The sequence below is a fragment of the Hyaloscypha bicolor genome (genome assembly GCF_002865645.1).
Source record: "Hyaloscypha bicolor E unplaced genomic scaffold K444scaffold_87, whole genome shotgun sequence".
NCBI classification, from domain to species: domain Eukaryota; kingdom Fungi; phylum Ascomycota; class Leotiomycetes; order Helotiales; family Hyaloscyphaceae; genus Hyaloscypha; species Hyaloscypha bicolor.
The window spans coordinates 2,664,046-2,677,940 of NW_020194589.1; the positions used below are offsets into that span (position 1 = coordinate 2,664,046).

General features: G+C 50.5%; 8 protein-coding genes across 8 annotated transcripts; 6 read left to right on the forward strand and 2 right to left on the reverse strand.

The window, feature by feature from the left end:
• Positions 1-206: 206 nt before the first annotated feature.
• On the forward strand, positions 207-2,854 carry K444DRAFT_424261 (uncharacterized protein). The gene is made up of 5 exons (XM_024872730.1): positions 207-1,222; positions 1,276-2,319; positions 2,381-2,457; positions 2,519-2,690; positions 2,742-2,854. Exons 1-4 carry the CDS (start codon positions 451-453, stop codon positions 2,561-2,563), a joined length of 1,938 nt encoding a protein of 645 aa, XP_024736016.1. The 5' UTR covers positions 207-450; the 3' UTR covers positions 2,564-2,690; positions 2,742-2,854.
• On the forward strand, positions 2,506-3,313 carry K444DRAFT_424190 (defective in cullin neddylation protein). The gene is made up of 2 exons (XM_024872729.1): positions 2,506-2,690; positions 2,742-3,313. Exons 1-2 carry the CDS (start codon positions 2,560-2,562, stop codon positions 3,181-3,183), a joined length of 573 nt encoding a protein of 190 aa, XP_024736017.1. The 5' UTR covers positions 2,506-2,559; the 3' UTR covers positions 3,184-3,313.
• Positions 3,314-3,442: 129 nt separating this feature from the next.
• K444DRAFT_530593 (ribosomal protein S6) lies at positions 3,443-3,900 on the reverse strand (the record flags this gene model as incomplete). The annotated part of the gene is made up of 3 exons (XM_024874915.1): positions 3,443-3,743; positions 3,797-3,828; positions 3,877-3,900. 3 exons carry the CDS (start codon positions 3,898-3,900, stop codon positions 3,443-3,445), a joined length of 357 nt encoding a protein of 118 aa, XP_024736018.1.
• Positions 3,901-4,094: 194 nt separating this feature from the next.
• On the forward strand, positions 4,095-5,812 carry K444DRAFT_613908 (WD40 repeat-like protein). The gene is made up of 2 exons (XM_024880434.1): positions 4,095-4,305; positions 4,373-5,812. Exons 1-2 carry the CDS (start codon positions 4,104-4,106, stop codon positions 5,647-5,649), a joined length of 1,479 nt encoding a protein of 492 aa, XP_024736019.1. The 5' UTR covers positions 4,095-4,103; the 3' UTR covers positions 5,650-5,812.
• Positions 5,813-6,979: 1,167 nt separating this feature from the next.
• Positions 6,980-7,771, forward strand: K444DRAFT_531628 (uncharacterized protein; the record flags this gene model as incomplete). Its single annotated transcript, XM_024875005.1, has 1 exon — positions 6,980-7,771. One exon carries the CDS (start codon positions 6,980-6,982, stop codon positions 7,769-7,771), a length of 792 nt encoding a protein of 263 aa, XP_024736020.1.
• A 132-nt stretch (positions 7,772-7,903) lies between these two features.
• K444DRAFT_530399 (uncharacterized protein) lies at positions 7,904-8,549 on the reverse strand (the record flags this gene model as incomplete). Its single annotated transcript, XM_024874895.1, has 3 exons — positions 7,904-7,954; positions 8,011-8,110; positions 8,158-8,549. The coding sequence occupies 3 exons, from the start codon at positions 8,547-8,549 to the stop codon at positions 7,904-7,906; spliced, it is 543 nt and encodes a 180-aa protein (XP_024736021.1).
• Positions 8,550-8,665: 116 nt separating this feature from the next.
• K444DRAFT_424348 (Prp19-domain-containing protein) lies at positions 8,666-10,751 on the forward strand. Its single transcript, XM_024872731.1, has 5 exons — positions 8,666-8,771; positions 8,828-8,872; positions 8,924-9,362; positions 9,414-9,871; positions 9,923-10,751. The coding sequence occupies exons 1-5, from the start codon at positions 8,759-8,761 to the stop codon at positions 10,387-10,389; spliced, it is 1,422 nt and encodes a 473-aa protein (XP_024736022.1). The 5' UTR covers positions 8,666-8,758; the 3' UTR covers positions 10,390-10,751.
• On the forward strand, positions 10,731-12,388 carry K444DRAFT_424354 (uncharacterized protein). The gene is made up of 3 exons (XM_024872732.1): positions 10,731-11,148; positions 11,210-12,145; positions 12,195-12,388. The coding sequence occupies exons 1-3, from the start codon at positions 11,113-11,115 to the stop codon at positions 12,375-12,377; spliced, it is 1,155 nt and encodes a 384-aa protein (XP_024736023.1). The 5' UTR covers positions 10,731-11,112; the 3' UTR covers positions 12,378-12,388.
• Positions 12,389-13,895: the final 1,507 nt, after the last annotated feature.

The following is a 13,895-nucleotide window of genomic DNA, read 5'->3' on the forward strand; positions in this document are numbered from 1 at the left end:
AAGACAACTATTTCATTAATCGTTTGCACGGAAGTATCAAATATGGACAACATTCGAAAGGCATTCGAACGCCACGAGAATATCAATATCTCCAAGTCGAGCGCAGGCCTACCGCTCGAACTTCCCGGGAGCGGCGCCTCTACATAGCGCGGCCATCCCCAAGGATCGGCACACGGCGATGAACAAGGGACAACACCACCCGAAGGTCAAGAAACGCCATCCATTGCAGACCTTGTGAGGGAAAGTACGGTACTCAGACACTCCAATGAGCCCGACAAGTCCTCACAATCGGGGGCCAATGACTTTGCACGTGCACCGGGAGCACAACTACCCAACCAGCGTCCCCGAAGATTGCTAGATACTCCCGGGAACCGTACAGCTTCGATTGAGTGCAAGCCATGGGGAACAGACAGACAGGTCAACCAACCCCCCAATGCTTTACAATCGGGAATGGGTCCCATCCAGCATCCACAGACTCCAGGCTATCTAGCCGCTGCCACCTCCATTGCTTCACGATCGGGAAGGAGAGGGGGCATCATCCAGCCCCCACCGGGCTTTCAAAGCTTTCCGGCTAGGGACAATCCCGGAGGATTTACAGACCCCTCCAGGAACTTTCCAACGAGGAATAGTGCGACAAACGAGATGGTATCAGGAGAAGGCATGCATGGCATGCAGACCAATGACCTCTTTGAAACCTCACCAACGGGAACGGGTGCCTTCCAATTCGCATCGGGATTTCGGAGCCATCCACCCAACGCTTACGGAGGCTCTGTTATGAGCCATACTACTTTGTCTCAAAATGCCTGGGACCCGCAGTTTAATCGCTTCTCCGATGCCTCACTATTGGGAATTGGAACTCCCCCGGGTCTACCTGACCATCAGCCGTATGCCAATGGTCACTTTGGAACTCCTACAACTCCCCATTATGGAAACGGCCAGGATGCTTTGGCTGCAAATTTGAATCAACAATTCGGATCAGCAGTTGACGCTCCTACTGACCTACTGAATGGCTATCAACATAACCCTCACCAGCCATTTGGTCAATTACCAATTGGACAGTACACCAATGGATCTTCTTATAATCCTCCCCCACATCTTCAACCACACATTCCAGCATTGGATGGAGGTGTGAGGCCAATAGCTCCATCGCATCTGAATCACTCTGTGGCCCCAGCCGATCGGGATTCCACCGATGAGGAAGCCTTGAAGGACTTGATGAGAGGTGTGTACCACCCATACATCAATCTGCGAATCGATCCAACTGACCTATCCTAGTAAGCTCCAGTGAAATCTACTCGCCCCTTTCAGACCCAACAAGCCCCAAAAAGGACCCTGCCCCTTATGCCAATCAAATATTGTCCTCAACGACCCCAAGGAGGACTCCAGCATCCGCTGCCTCCAGAGCCGTCGAAGATTTGAATAGCAGAGAGCAATCTCTACCACCAACTACGATGGCCGACCATCCTGCCTACGGTGGTGATCGCGTACGTCTTCATGTCTCCCTTCCTCATCCTCAGGTCGCCGGGGAAAGTGACTTCCGGTCTCAGACAGGACGTCACCCAGCTAGTCAAGATTCTCAAAAGAGACCTCTAACTTGGGCTGCCATTGTGGCGCAGTCCCCTCCCCCTTCGATCAATGGAGGCGGCGTGCAGAACTTGATCGGTCCCTCTTCGACTAACGCTGGGCGTGTGTCATCGAAGCATGCTGAGGCTTCGAGATCCGAAAAAACTCCTCTCGATTCCGCAGCCAGGGCCTCGTTGCCTCGCCCACCTCCACCATCCGACACCCAAGAGCGGCGGGTACCGGGAACCGCGTTTCCAAACCAACCACCCATTGATTGGGACCAACCATTCACGAGTCTCGACCAAATTCCTGAAAGTCTCCTTCGCCGGCTTCCCTCGAGTGAACGATGTCGAATCGAGGACACATTTACGCGTCGCAGGGGCCGCGTATGGATTCGTCCTTTAACCAACGCTGAGCAGTTGGCAAGACAACATTCCGAGGCTTCGAACGCCGGCGAGACTCCTTCCAGTTCCACGGTCCCGGCTTTGTTGACTCCACCAGACCCAACATCAGATGGTCCTCCTTGGCCGACTCTTTCCGAAAGCAATTCCATGGGTGAGAAAGGAAAGTCCAAGAGAGGACCTAAGCCGGAATCCAAAAATGAAACCAAGCCAGAACCCAAGCCAGGACCAGGACCAAGTTCAGGATACGATTCAGACCCGGATGCAGGACCCAACTTCACACCCGTTCATATTGTGCAAATCAGCTACAACGGCGTGGATTGGAGCACCATCCTGAATTCTTTCCAATTGAAAAGCAAATCGATATCCGACTTTCCTTTTGAGCGTGGACAGAATGCTAACCCAAAAACCAACAGTTACTTTACATCTAACGGATCTGCACCACTTGCGAAGGAAAAGGACAGCCTCGCCAAGCTCTTCGAGAAGTACAGAGGTTAGCACACCCAAGCCGTTACTGTAGAATTGACGAGGCTGATTGAAGTATGATTTTGCAGAATCCACAGATGAAGAAGACAAGACAGGTGTCAACGGTACAATGAGATATCTCCAAGACTTGGGCCTGAATCTTGAAAGTGCCGAGATCTTGGTGCCTCTTGAGATTGTGCAAGCACCAGCTTTGGCAGAGATGTCAAAAGAGGCATTCATCGATGGATGGAAGACTGTTGGGTGCGTTTGCTTACATACTAAGATCATTCGCCTGCTAACTCAACATCTCAGCGCCGATACGATCCCAAAGCAAAAGGCATACGTTGCTGGCCAGCTTAAGCAATTGTCCACTGACATGGCGCTGTTCAAGAAAGTATACCGACACACATTTGTCTGTTCCAGAGAACAAGGCCAGAAAGCCCTTCCCCTGGAAAATGCTCTCGTGTATTGGGAGATGGTTTTCAATTCACCTGGACAGCCGTGGATTACCGGCACTCCCCCCACAACAACCAACTGGACCAACTTGTGGATCGAATTTCTGAGGGCAAACTGGACAAAGACAGTCAACAAGGATATGTGGAACCAGACCTTTGAGTTCTTTCAGAAGACAATGCGGGATGAGACCTTGAGTTTCTGGAGCGAGGATGGTGCCTGGCCCGGGGTTATTGACGAGTTTGTTGCGTTCGTCAAGGAAAAGAGGGGTGATCTTCCAGACACCATGGAGACGGATTAGAGAGTTTAATAGGGTTTCTTCTTTGGAGTTTGACTTGACTCTTCTTTGCTTGTTAAGCGGGCATTGCACAGCGGCGTTCATCGTTTGCTTTTCTAGATTCCGAATGGACTCAGCACGAATTATGGCAAAAGACTTTCATCTTAAACCCCTTCTCTTCTGGAACATGTGTGATAAAACACGACCGCTGTTGTGCTTAATTCCGATTTCGCCATGCAGTGCCATATTGTACAATTCTACACAATCTAATCCGTCCTCTTGCTCAAAACTCCTCCCTCGTATCCCACGGAATAGATCCTCCAATCTTACTCAAACTTTCTAACGTCCCATCGCCCATCTTCACGCTACTGAACTTAATCATTCTCGGATCCAGGCCCAACGTCTTCCTGACATCGTCTTGTATCCGGCTTGAGGCATCGTATCGCATTATAAAGTAGTGACCGTTGTCGTGCTGCGCTTGATGTTTTCGTGTTCGTTTTGGCAGCGAGAACACACCCCAGTTCTTGATACCGCGGATGGTACCGCCGGACTTGAGGATCAGGGAGCCAGCCGTACGCACGATTCTGAGAGAATTGATCAGTTCTGAGGCTGAAGGAGAGAGGAAGGAGAGCTGTACTCTTTGACCTCGCCGAGCTTGCCGGGCCGGACCTGGCGGCGTCAGCATTTTATTCAGAAGGGTTTAGATAACATACTTACAACTGCAATAAGTTCGTACAACATCTTGAGGCTAGCTTTGCATCGGTGCCGTATCCGTTCTCAAGTCGACGGGAGCTGATGTTGAAGTTAAGCCGCTTCGGATTAACGTTTTTCCCGCACCAGAAAAAAAGTTGGGAAACCCACGATTGCGGTTTCGATAAGAAAATTGTCTACGAAATTCCGTCAATTTTCCGCAACGCAGTCAACCTCGCAAACGACAGGTGAAGATGTCCAAGCGCCCGGCAGAAGAACAAGAGAATGGCGGCGTGTCGTTGAAGGGTGGAGAGCGCCCGGGACAAGGCGAGCTGGAAGATGAGTTGGGAGAGTTCGAGGACGAGTTCGAGGATGAATATGAGAGCGAGGATGAGATTCTTGAGGCGGGCGTGGATGGCAGACCGGATGCTGAAAGAGAAGCTGAAGAGAAGACCGGTGAGCAATTGCTGGATTGAAAATGGTTTAGGGCGCATAGTTATGGCGTTTTGCTAACATATACTAGAAGCTATGGACGTGGACCAGCAGACATTCATAGTTGGCAGAAATAAGCTGGAACCTGGCCAGACATTATCCCCAGATCTTTCGACTTATGAGATGTTACATGCGCTGAGTACACCTTGGCCCTGTCTTTCCTTCGATATTGTGAAGGATAGTTTGGGAGACAACCGGAAGACCTACCCCGCCACGATGTACGCTGTTGCAGGAACCCAAGCAGACAGGAAACGAGAAAAGGAAAACCAATTGATGGTTATGAAGTTTAGCGGTCTTAGTAGGATGGAGAGGGAGCAGGATGATGAGGATTCGTCTGACGACGAGGACGAGGACGCAGATCCAATACTCGAGTCCACTTCAATACCGCTCACATCTACCACCAACCGAATCCGCGCTCACCAAACTCCTTCTTCAAACTCTTCACAGCCTCCAACAACCTTGACGGCTTCAATGATGGAGTCGGGCCAAGTTCTCATCCACGACGTTACCCCCCATCTCGCCTCCTTTGATACCCCTGGCACTGTTATCACCCCACAACAAAACAAAGCCATATCTACACTTCGAATGCACAAGACCGAAGGCTACGCAGTAGATTGGTCCCCCCTCGTGTCAACCGGAAAGCTCTTAACCGGCGACAATAATGGAGGCATATATGTCACCACACGTACAGCTGGCGAAGGTTGGGCAACCGACTCGAGGCCTTTCACTGGTCATGAAGGCAGTGTCGAGGAACTCCAATGGAGCCCTTCTGAGCGGAACGTCTTTGCGTCTGCATCGAGTGATGGGACTATCAAGGTGTGGGATGTGCGGAGTAAGAGTAGAAAAGCAGCACTCAGTATTCAAGTCAGCAATACAGACGTGAATGTCATGTCTTGGTCTCACCAAACCACACATCTCCTCGCTTCAGGTGCGGACGACGGTGTTTGGGCTGTTTGGGATCTGCGTCAGTGGAAGCCAAATACTTCTTCATCAGCACCGTCGAAACCTACACCTGTGGCCAGCTTCAACTTCCACAAAGAGCAAATCACCAGCGTGGAATGGCATCCGACAGATGATAGCATTGTAGCTGTTGCGGCTGGCGATGATACCTTAACTTTGTGGGATCTGGCGGTAGAGCTCGACGACGAGGAGAGCAAGGATACCGGTGGAGTAAATGAGGTGCCTCCTCAGTTACTGTTTGTCCACTACATGGAGAAGGCTAAGGAGCTGCATTTCCACCCACAGATACCTGGCTGCTTGGTTGGTACTGGCGAGGCCTTCAATGTGTTTAAGACCATCAGTGTGTAGTACGAAACACAGATAACATTGGCAAGTTCCGTGACTCCTTTTCAGAAAATCAAGTTGATGTGCACTCACGTGATGAGTATCTCAGGTCTCTGGAGCGCTGCTGGCGACAAAAGTGAGGTGGCCTGGTACTGAGGCTGATAGACGGTCGGACGGAGGGTCCTCATCCCACTTATATTTGGCCAGTCATCATTGAAAGATGTCTTTGTGGTTGAAAACAAGACAACGCCATTGTCATGGAAACCTCCGCCAGGCCACAAGGAAGGAGCGGGGGGTTCCTCCTCAAAACGCCCATTTCCACTTCCGGCCCGATCCCTGGGAATGTCGTTCCAGAATTCCCGCACAGCGATGTGGTGCGAAGTTCGAACAGCGGTGAGACTGGTCAAAGTGTTCTTTCGAAGTTTCGAAGCTTCCATGGCGCCGTGGAGTTCCGCAGCTCGCGCTCTGGCCAGGCTCGCCCAAAGAAGTCAAGAAGTCCTGAAGCCTAAGGGAAAGGCGACAGGGATGAGTTCCCCTCACCGGGGATCGAAAGTCTCCCCGGATCTGGGTCCAAACAACAGATTTGATGCGCATAAGCACTCGGAGATCAGTGGGCCCCGCAAAGGCCCACCATGGGCCATGGCCCCTGTGTCTTGCAAGGCAAGAGAAATGAGTCGCTCGCAGCAAAGGAGCGCTGCTCAGCCAGCCAGCCAGTCAAGCCCAAGAAACGTAAAAGTTTCATCAAAGAAGCAAGCTGGCCCAGCAAATGCCTGAAAGCGGGTTGGTGGATGCGACGCAGCGCCAGCACGGGGCCAATCAGGCGTGTGACCGGGGCGAGAGCGCCAATAGCAGCGAGTGCGAGGAAAACTCAGGAAATGTTTTCGCGGCGCTCGTGACTGTCGCCTTCTTCGCCGGCCCAGGGTTCGGATTGGCTGCCGCTTGCCGTATGTGCACCCTCAGGGCTCCCCTGCGCAAAACTAAACACTGTTTCCCCGCAAATGTCCATGGCTGTGGAAGTGCGGGATGAGATGGGCCCAAGGCCAGTCCTGCGGGTTCACTTCGTTCTAGTCTCCCTCCCTTCCTTCTCCCCCAGCCGCCTGTTCCGCCTCCTCCCTTCACTTCCCTTCTGGCCCTTCTGGTCGTCTCTCCTGTCTCGCTCTCCTTTCTACACACTGGTGTTAGGTTGGAGAGTATCAACTGCCAGAGCTGCATCTTTCCACTCGTCAACAAACCCAATGAGCGAGTGTCTCCAAGTGCTCATCTTCGTGGAGGAGATGAAGAGCCCCATCTAACCGGGCCATATTTTGGAACAAAACGAACGACCAGTTTTCGAGCCCACGACCCACACGTGAGCATGGTAGAGATATACTGCGACCCTAGGTCATCTATAGACACCTTCACCTTTACCTTCTCCGCAGGCCCGTCCCGCAAGTTCTCCTTCGACAGGCCATTATCAGTTCCTGTCCCGTCAAACCGGCCCTTCAAGCGTCGACGGGCCCTGTCTGATGTCGACGGCGACGGCAATGAGGGGAGGAAGAAAAGACGCCTACGGTTACACCTCATCACTTCGCGTCTCAGTCGGCCATTCTCCCAGCCGGCTTCCAACATCGTCAACCACGGCGTCTCCAGAGTTGCAATCTGGGGAGCGAGAAACAAAATTCACAACAAGACTGTACTAAGAAAGGCCGCCATCATGAACCGAGTACGCATGAGTATGGATGCGGCGAAGGACTTCATGCGTCTTGAGCAAGAGAGAACCAAGGGACGGATGTCGTTGCGTCAGCTTGTTATTCAGAAACCTCGCTGCAACGATACGCCACTTCCGCCATCACCACTTGGACTGTCAGCCTATGACGCCTTGGACATGGAAGATGACATATCTGACCCTTACGAGGAGGACTTCGGGATCGACAGGTCAGACGGTATTGATAGGATCTCGGCAATCTATAGCGATTTCAATATCATGAATCCCGTTTCCAGCGAGGGAGGGGATGGAGACGACTGGGGTTTCCTCGACGCTTTGGACGGTATTCAACCACAGGACTTGCCAGACACGCCGCCAGCTCCGCCAGAGGACAGTATTGTTGACTTGCTAAGGGAGAAGGAGCGTCAGGGGGATGGCTACTTTGTGACCGTCATGGACTGATCCACGAGATGGAGTAATGACTATAATCATTTCTTTCGTCGTGCAATGCATGCATCATACGGCGCCCACAAAATTGTTTTGGGTCAGGGCATGGTCAAGGTTGGACATGGAATAGAACAGGTGCATGCATATCTAATGTTGTTGGAGTTTGACAGCGCGGTCCGCTGCAATATCACACATTGCCTTGAAGTGATGTGGATCAGTTCGAATAATCTATTTACTCTTTCAAGAGCACTTACCTTGATAGCCTCTGCTCGCTCGAGCTTGATATCTCCTCTGTCTATCCTCGAACGCATGTCCTCCATGATGACTGGCCTTGACCTTCCGTTCACAAATACCCTTACTGACATCAGTTCCTATCGTCAGAATATAGATAGTGTTCATACACATATTTGAGACCAGGGAAGGTCTTCTCGTATTCAGCATTCAGATTCCGTAATTTAGTAGCCTCCTCCTCGCCACCGGTATTCAGTTGGGCTTGCTCGGCTTGTGACTGTGCACTCTCGACTTTCTTCTCACCAAGTCTGGGATGAGCACCAAGGATATTGTCCAGCCATTCTGTGTCACTTGTAGAGAGACTTTCAGACAGATCTATCAACTGGACTCCAACGCTTGCAATGAGGTCATAGTAAGACTCGAACTTCTCGGTGTGGAGAAGATCGAGAGACAAGGTGTGCAGAGCAGTGCAAGGCTCGAAAAGAGCGTCCAGGACAGTTGCTCGCTCAATTGTAGAAAGAGCAGGAACGTCGAAAATAGGTGGAAGTTGGAAACCGGACATAATGGAAGTTTTCAAGAGTGATCAATGTGAATTGGATAATGTGAGAGATTGATGAAGTTGAAGATAAACTTGCTTGAGCAGATAGCTGAAAATGAGTCTAGACCTGATTGGGCACTAGCGTCACAAATTTCCAGCGCCTTCAAAGTTGAAGTTCTGCTTAACGATTTGATGCGCCAAAGCTCAGAACTCGATCTTCGACGTGATTAGAGATGTTGTGCTCAAGTAAGTATTTCCATTCGATCTCCCGACAGTCACAGTCCGGTACTGACCGCGTACAGTATCCGGCGAAGCTCCACAGCATCCAGTCGCTTCCTCGAAGAGTGGTAAGAAAGGCACCAGCGCTCTCTACTCAATGCAAGACTGACTTGTGGTAGGCAATGTCTATGAGAAGCGCTTGATCGAAACTTATATCGCAGAGAACCATAAGGACCCTGTGAACGGAGAAGAGTTGGAGATTACAGACCTCATCGATCTCAAGTCCTCGAGAATAGTCGCTCCTCGACCACCGACTCTCACATCCATTCCCTCTCTCCTCTCGACCTTCCAAAACGAATGGGATGCCTTAGCTCTCGAGTCTTTCAACCTGCGGCAACAGTTGCAGCAAACTCGGCAGGAATTGGCTACGGCGTTGTATCAGCATGATGCCGCAGTTAGAGTCATCGCCCGTCTGACGAGGGAGCGCGACGAGGCTAGAGATGCGTTATCAAAAGTGACGATTAATGCTGGTGGCGCGAGCAATGGGGATGCCATGCAAATTGATAGTCAAGGCCTTCCAGACGAGTTGGCAGCGAAGGTGGATGCCACTCAAGAAAAGTATGAGTCCAAGGTCCACGCCAAAGACAGCAGAATGCTAATTATTAATAGACTTTCCAAGAGCCGCCGAAAGCGGCCAGTGCCAAAAGAATGGGCTGACGCGGAGCTCATTGAGAAATTTGGCGTTGCGACTACTTCCAAAGCTTTATATCCTGGAGCAAAATCTCTTGCTGTGGACGAGGCTGGCCAATTAGTTGTCTTTGGTGGAAATGATGGTGTTGCTGGAATCTTTTCTATCCCTGAAAACAAGGTGGTGGAATCATTCAAGGCTGGTGCTGCTGTGACAGATTCGGTATGGTTTGGCAACCAACCAGTTGTTTCTACTGCTTCAGGGGCGGTAAGGGTCTTTGGGGACAGCGAGATTTCATTCGCATCACATGCAGGGAGTGCAAACGGCTTGGCGCTGCATCCAAGTGGTGATATTCTTGCTTCAGTCGGAGTCGACAAGAGCTTCGTTTTCTACGATTTACCGGGAGGTAAGGCTGTTACTCAGGTTTACAGCAATTCAGGTATGGGATCCCATGAAACTGTATTGGGAAATATTAACAATAAATTCGCAGAACTCACCACTGCTGCATTCCATCCGGATGGGCATCTATTTGCAGCTGGAGGCACTGACGGGCAGATCAAGCTGTTCCATGTCAAGACAGGCGAAAATGCTGCAAACTTCGATCTGGAAGGCCCCGTACAGGATATTGCCTTCTCAGAAAATGGCATCTGGTTTGCAGGTGTTGCGAAAGGCTCCAACAGCGTGGTTATTTTCGACTTGCGAAAGGAGGGCAAGGCTGCGGAAGCCAAGGTGCTCGAAATTGGTGGACAGGTTGACAGCATCCGATGGGACTACACCGGCCAGTATCTGGCAGCCTCCGGCCCCCGAGGCCTCACCATCTCACAGTATACCAAGACATCGAAGTCATGGTCAGACGTCATTAGCACCGCTGTTCCGGCTACTGCAGTTGCATGGGGACCAGAGGCAAAGACCTTGATCACGGTCAACGGTGATGGTGTTATAACAGTACTTGGATGAAGATGGGATTTTATGGAGTTTGGACTTTGACATTCTGGCTTCTGACAAAAGCAAATCTGGACAGTCTCTCTTGCATGTAATTCTAGAAAGCAAGCAGGACAGGAGTGAGAGGTGATGCACTGGGAAAATGAATGAAACTGTTGCACGTGAATGCTCGGATCCTGAACCAGGCAGTAATGTGTGAATGGGATGTGGATTGACTCAAGTAATGGGCGACTCAGCGGGAGGCGAAGATGCCTCGTCCTGCCTATGGTGCTGAAAGAAATTCGGGGTAAACAATAGTTCGTAATTTGCGGTTCTGCGACGCTTGTTCCTTCTATTTTTGATCGCCGCTACAGGGATTTTTGGAGCTTTGCGCCTGCTGTCCGCGGCCCTTGCGAAATTGTGTTTTGAGCCTTTGCTTCTTCTTGCCGCCTCCTGAACCCATAAATTACTAATTTGGAATCCCTTCGTCCTTCAAACTAGGCAAGCAGGTAGCAGTCGACCCATCGCATCTCGAAGGCGCTCAGTCGGATTTAAGCAGTGCGGCGACATCCTAGCGAAGGCCGCTAGGACCTCTGATCTCACACGCTCGGGAACCACATCCTTTTCAACGTCAACACAACACCAGATTCGCCATCCGCCCATTGCGGCTGCACCACGAGCTGAACCACCAGCATTCATACACACCTCCGGTACCTTCTCGATGCCAGCGAGAGACCTTGAATTCTACATACGAATGTGATGGATATATGGTCACCAGAGTCCCAGCGCCACAAAGTAGGACCCCACCCACGATTCCGAGCTTTTGGCCCGATCTAACGTGATTACTCGACCACAGAGATCTTTCACCGAAATGTCACATCCAGCAACACTCTCACCCTCTCCTATGAATTTTGGAGATCCCTCTACTTCGAATTTCTTCTCCCACCGGTACTCCAGAGCACCTTCTAACGAAAACCTCGCCTCCGTCCTCGATAGGCGCCGCACTTCCCATCCCCACAACCAACATTTACAAAGAGCTTCGGAAGAGATGCCAGCGCGTTCCCACTCTCAGCAGCGGCCACGCCTCGAGCACCGGGCCTCCCAGACCATTATTGATCTCACGGACGAGCCCGAGGAACTACCGTTACCTAGTCGGAACGATGAGGAACGGAGCCGATCCCAAAGACCACCACAGCTTGGGAGAAGTGATGCAGTCAGTCTCGGGGACTTCATTGATTTGACGGACGACAATGGCGAACCTGATATCATAATTATGGGAGGACGTCAACTGCCTCTTCCTCGCCCGAGTGCTGCTCGGCCTGTTCCACCCGCTAGACGAGACGATTCACCCTCACTTTTTGTGCCCTTGCCACCTCAACCGATCAACAGAGTCTTTCCCACTCATCGTCACGGAGTTGTCATTGGAGTCAGTGGAAGAGTGGAAAGGCGCGGTCGAATTCCTGCGGAAGCTGAATATCACATTGCGGCACGAATGGGTCAAGAAATCATGGACCATATACAGGCATTCCACGACGAACAGGTTATGCCAGGGCTCATGAATTATCAACACCACGCTTTTGTGGACCGAAAACCACAGCATGTTGCACCTCCAGCCGCGAAGGAAGGATTTACACGTTCCCCAGAAGAGAGCCAAACGATTATTTGCCCCAGTTGCGAGGAGGAATTGATACACAGAAAGGACGAAGAGCCTATTGTAAAAAAGGGTGGCAAGGCGCCATCGAGGAAGGATAGGGAAGAGCACCCGTTCTGGGTCGTGAAGGAATGTGGTCACGTAGGTCATTCCCCCTGGATATCGTCACCCTCGTACTGATTATTTCTAGGTATACTGTAATAGTTGCTTCCAAAACCGAGCCCAATCAGGCAAATACGGCGCTGTTTCCTTCCGCGCAAGTTCGAAGCCACCAACCAGCAGCAAAAGCAAAACTACTAAGCTTCTTTGTTCCGTTGATGATTGTGAGAGCGATATTAGGAATAAGGACAAATGGGTCGGTGTTTTCTTGTGATGAGCCTCTGATGACATTGGCATCATCCTACCACAGAGTACATAAGTTGAAGCATAGCCGGTTGAGGGTTTTTCGCTGCATTTGCATAGCATGGAGTATGGGCAATATGGGATTGATCATTGACTGCTCTCGCTGATACAGGCGTTTGGGGGACTACTTTGATTGGGAGGACCAAGCCGCAAGATACCATTTGGGTTCCTTGTCTCCGGTTTAACATAAGAACAAACGAAATAGCATCGAAATATGGCTCCGCATGACTTTCACGCTTGCTCTTTATTGACAAAGGCGTTTGCGGTCAAGGTACGTTTGCATTCTCAACGTTCTCGGGTTTCTCGCATTGCTTCTTTGTGATGCGGGCATTGCCCTCTGCCACCATCAAGATGATAGTGCTGAGCGGCCTGAGCAACGGGCCCAGCCTCCTAAGACTCCGGCTCCATTTTGATGGCTCCTGCGTGATTTATTGCTTCAACAGCTTTTCCACTAGCAGCTCCTTCATCTCGCTCGGAGTCGTTCCTCAGCAGAGTCGTTTGAAGCGTGATCTCCCACAAGTTCTCATGGAAAGGCAGCTATGACCGAAGAGCGACAGGCCGAATTCTATGCTCTTTCCGTCATCTGGTTACGAAACGTCTTCCGCCGGTGACCTTATTGCTGTATACCTCCCAAAATCTTCTAGGAGGAAGACGGCAGCGGTCGAAATGCGATCTACTTACTACATCCCATGTTCTCGCCCATGATTAAAAGCCGTGGGAGATTTTCTCGGTCCTCATCTTGCCACAATGCCAGGTTGAAGTTGTAAATTTGCTGCATTTGGTATCGTGCTTAGCTTCAATCCTCGAAATTCGTGAAGGCAAAGGAGCTTATTCTATCAATGTATATTGACAATCTGCTTCTCAAGAATAAGCCGTATGGGGGTTGAATCTTTTGAAGAAGAAACAACTCTATCCTTTTCCCCATAGTTAACCTCCTTTAACCCACGTTTCTAAGCCATTGTTTTGCCACATTTCGAATCTGGATCTGCAATTTTGCTGCAACCGATTTGGTGCTGGGCTGAAGATTGTGCTAAGTTTACAAGTTTCGTAAAGTTCGGAATCCTGGCACAATGGACTCTGTTTGGTGGGGAATTCTATAGCTTCTGGAGATTATATTCAAGTTATCGTCGAGGGGGTTGACTCATTCGATATGTGGTAAGAGGACTTTACCGTGTTTTATTTTCAATATGAAAGCATGCAATTTGTTTTGGATTTCTCTTTAGGAAAATGCCTTTGTTACCGATTCGGAATTAGGAAATGGCAGCGGCGAGACATGCGAACGTCGTGACAGTGCTGCTGTGTGACGTCAACTTGATGCTGAATATTGGATGGCAAATGTATGTGCTTCTAACGTGTCGGGCGAGAATTGTACTTTATGGTTATAGCAAGACACGATTGGTACCGATTGATGCAAATGACTGTGTGTAAACAGATGAGTAGACTAAATGACAAGTAATGTTGAGTGCTTGGTAGCATTCTAGTCTGCAGG

Coding starts and splice junctions, on each gene's coding strand:
- K444DRAFT_424190 (XM_024872729.1), top strand. CDS start 2,560: ATGAGATATCTCCAAGACTTGGGCCTGAATCTTGAAAGTGCCGAGATC. Junction 2,691..2,741: donor GATGGATGGAAGACTGTTGG/GTGCGTTTGCTT, acceptor TCAACATCTCAG/CGCCGATACGATCCCAAAGC.
- K444DRAFT_424354 (XM_024872732.1), top strand. CDS start 11,113: ATGGATATATGGTCACCAGAGTCCCAGCGCCACAAA. Junction 11,149..11,209: donor CAGAGTCCCAGCGCCACAAA/GTAGGACCCCAC, acceptor ACTCGACCACAG/AGATCTTTCACCGAAATGTC. Junction 12,146..12,194: donor TCGTGAAGGAATGTGGTCAC/GTAGGTCATTCC, acceptor GATTATTTCTAG/GTATACTGTAATAGTTGCTT.
- K444DRAFT_424261 (XM_024872730.1), top strand. CDS start 451: ATGGGTCCCATCCAGCATCCACAGACTCCAGGCTATCTAGCCGCTGCC. Junction 2,320..2,380: donor GAATTCTTTCCAATTGAAAA/GCAAATCGATAT, acceptor AAAAACCAACAG/TTACTTTACATCTAACGGAT. Junction 2,458..2,518: donor GCTCTTCGAGAAGTACAGAG/GTTAGCACACCC, acceptor ATGATTTTGCAG/AATCCACAGATGAAGAAGAC.
- K444DRAFT_424348 (XM_024872731.1), top strand. Junction 8,873..8,923: donor AGTCGCTTCCTCGAAGAGTG/GTAAGAAAGGCA, acceptor GACTTGTGGTAG/GCAATGTCTATGAGAAGCGC. Junction 9,363..9,413: donor GTGGATGCCACTCAAGAAAA/GTATGAGTCCAA, acceptor AATTATTAATAG/ACTTTCCAAGAGCCGCCGAA.
- K444DRAFT_613908 (XM_024880434.1), top strand. CDS start 4,104: ATGTCCAAGCGCCCGGCAGAAGAACAAGAGAATGGCGGCGTGTCGTTG. Junction 4,306..4,372: donor AGAAGCTGAAGAGAAGACCG/GTGAGCAATTGC, acceptor AACATATACTAG/AAGCTATGGACGTGGACCAG.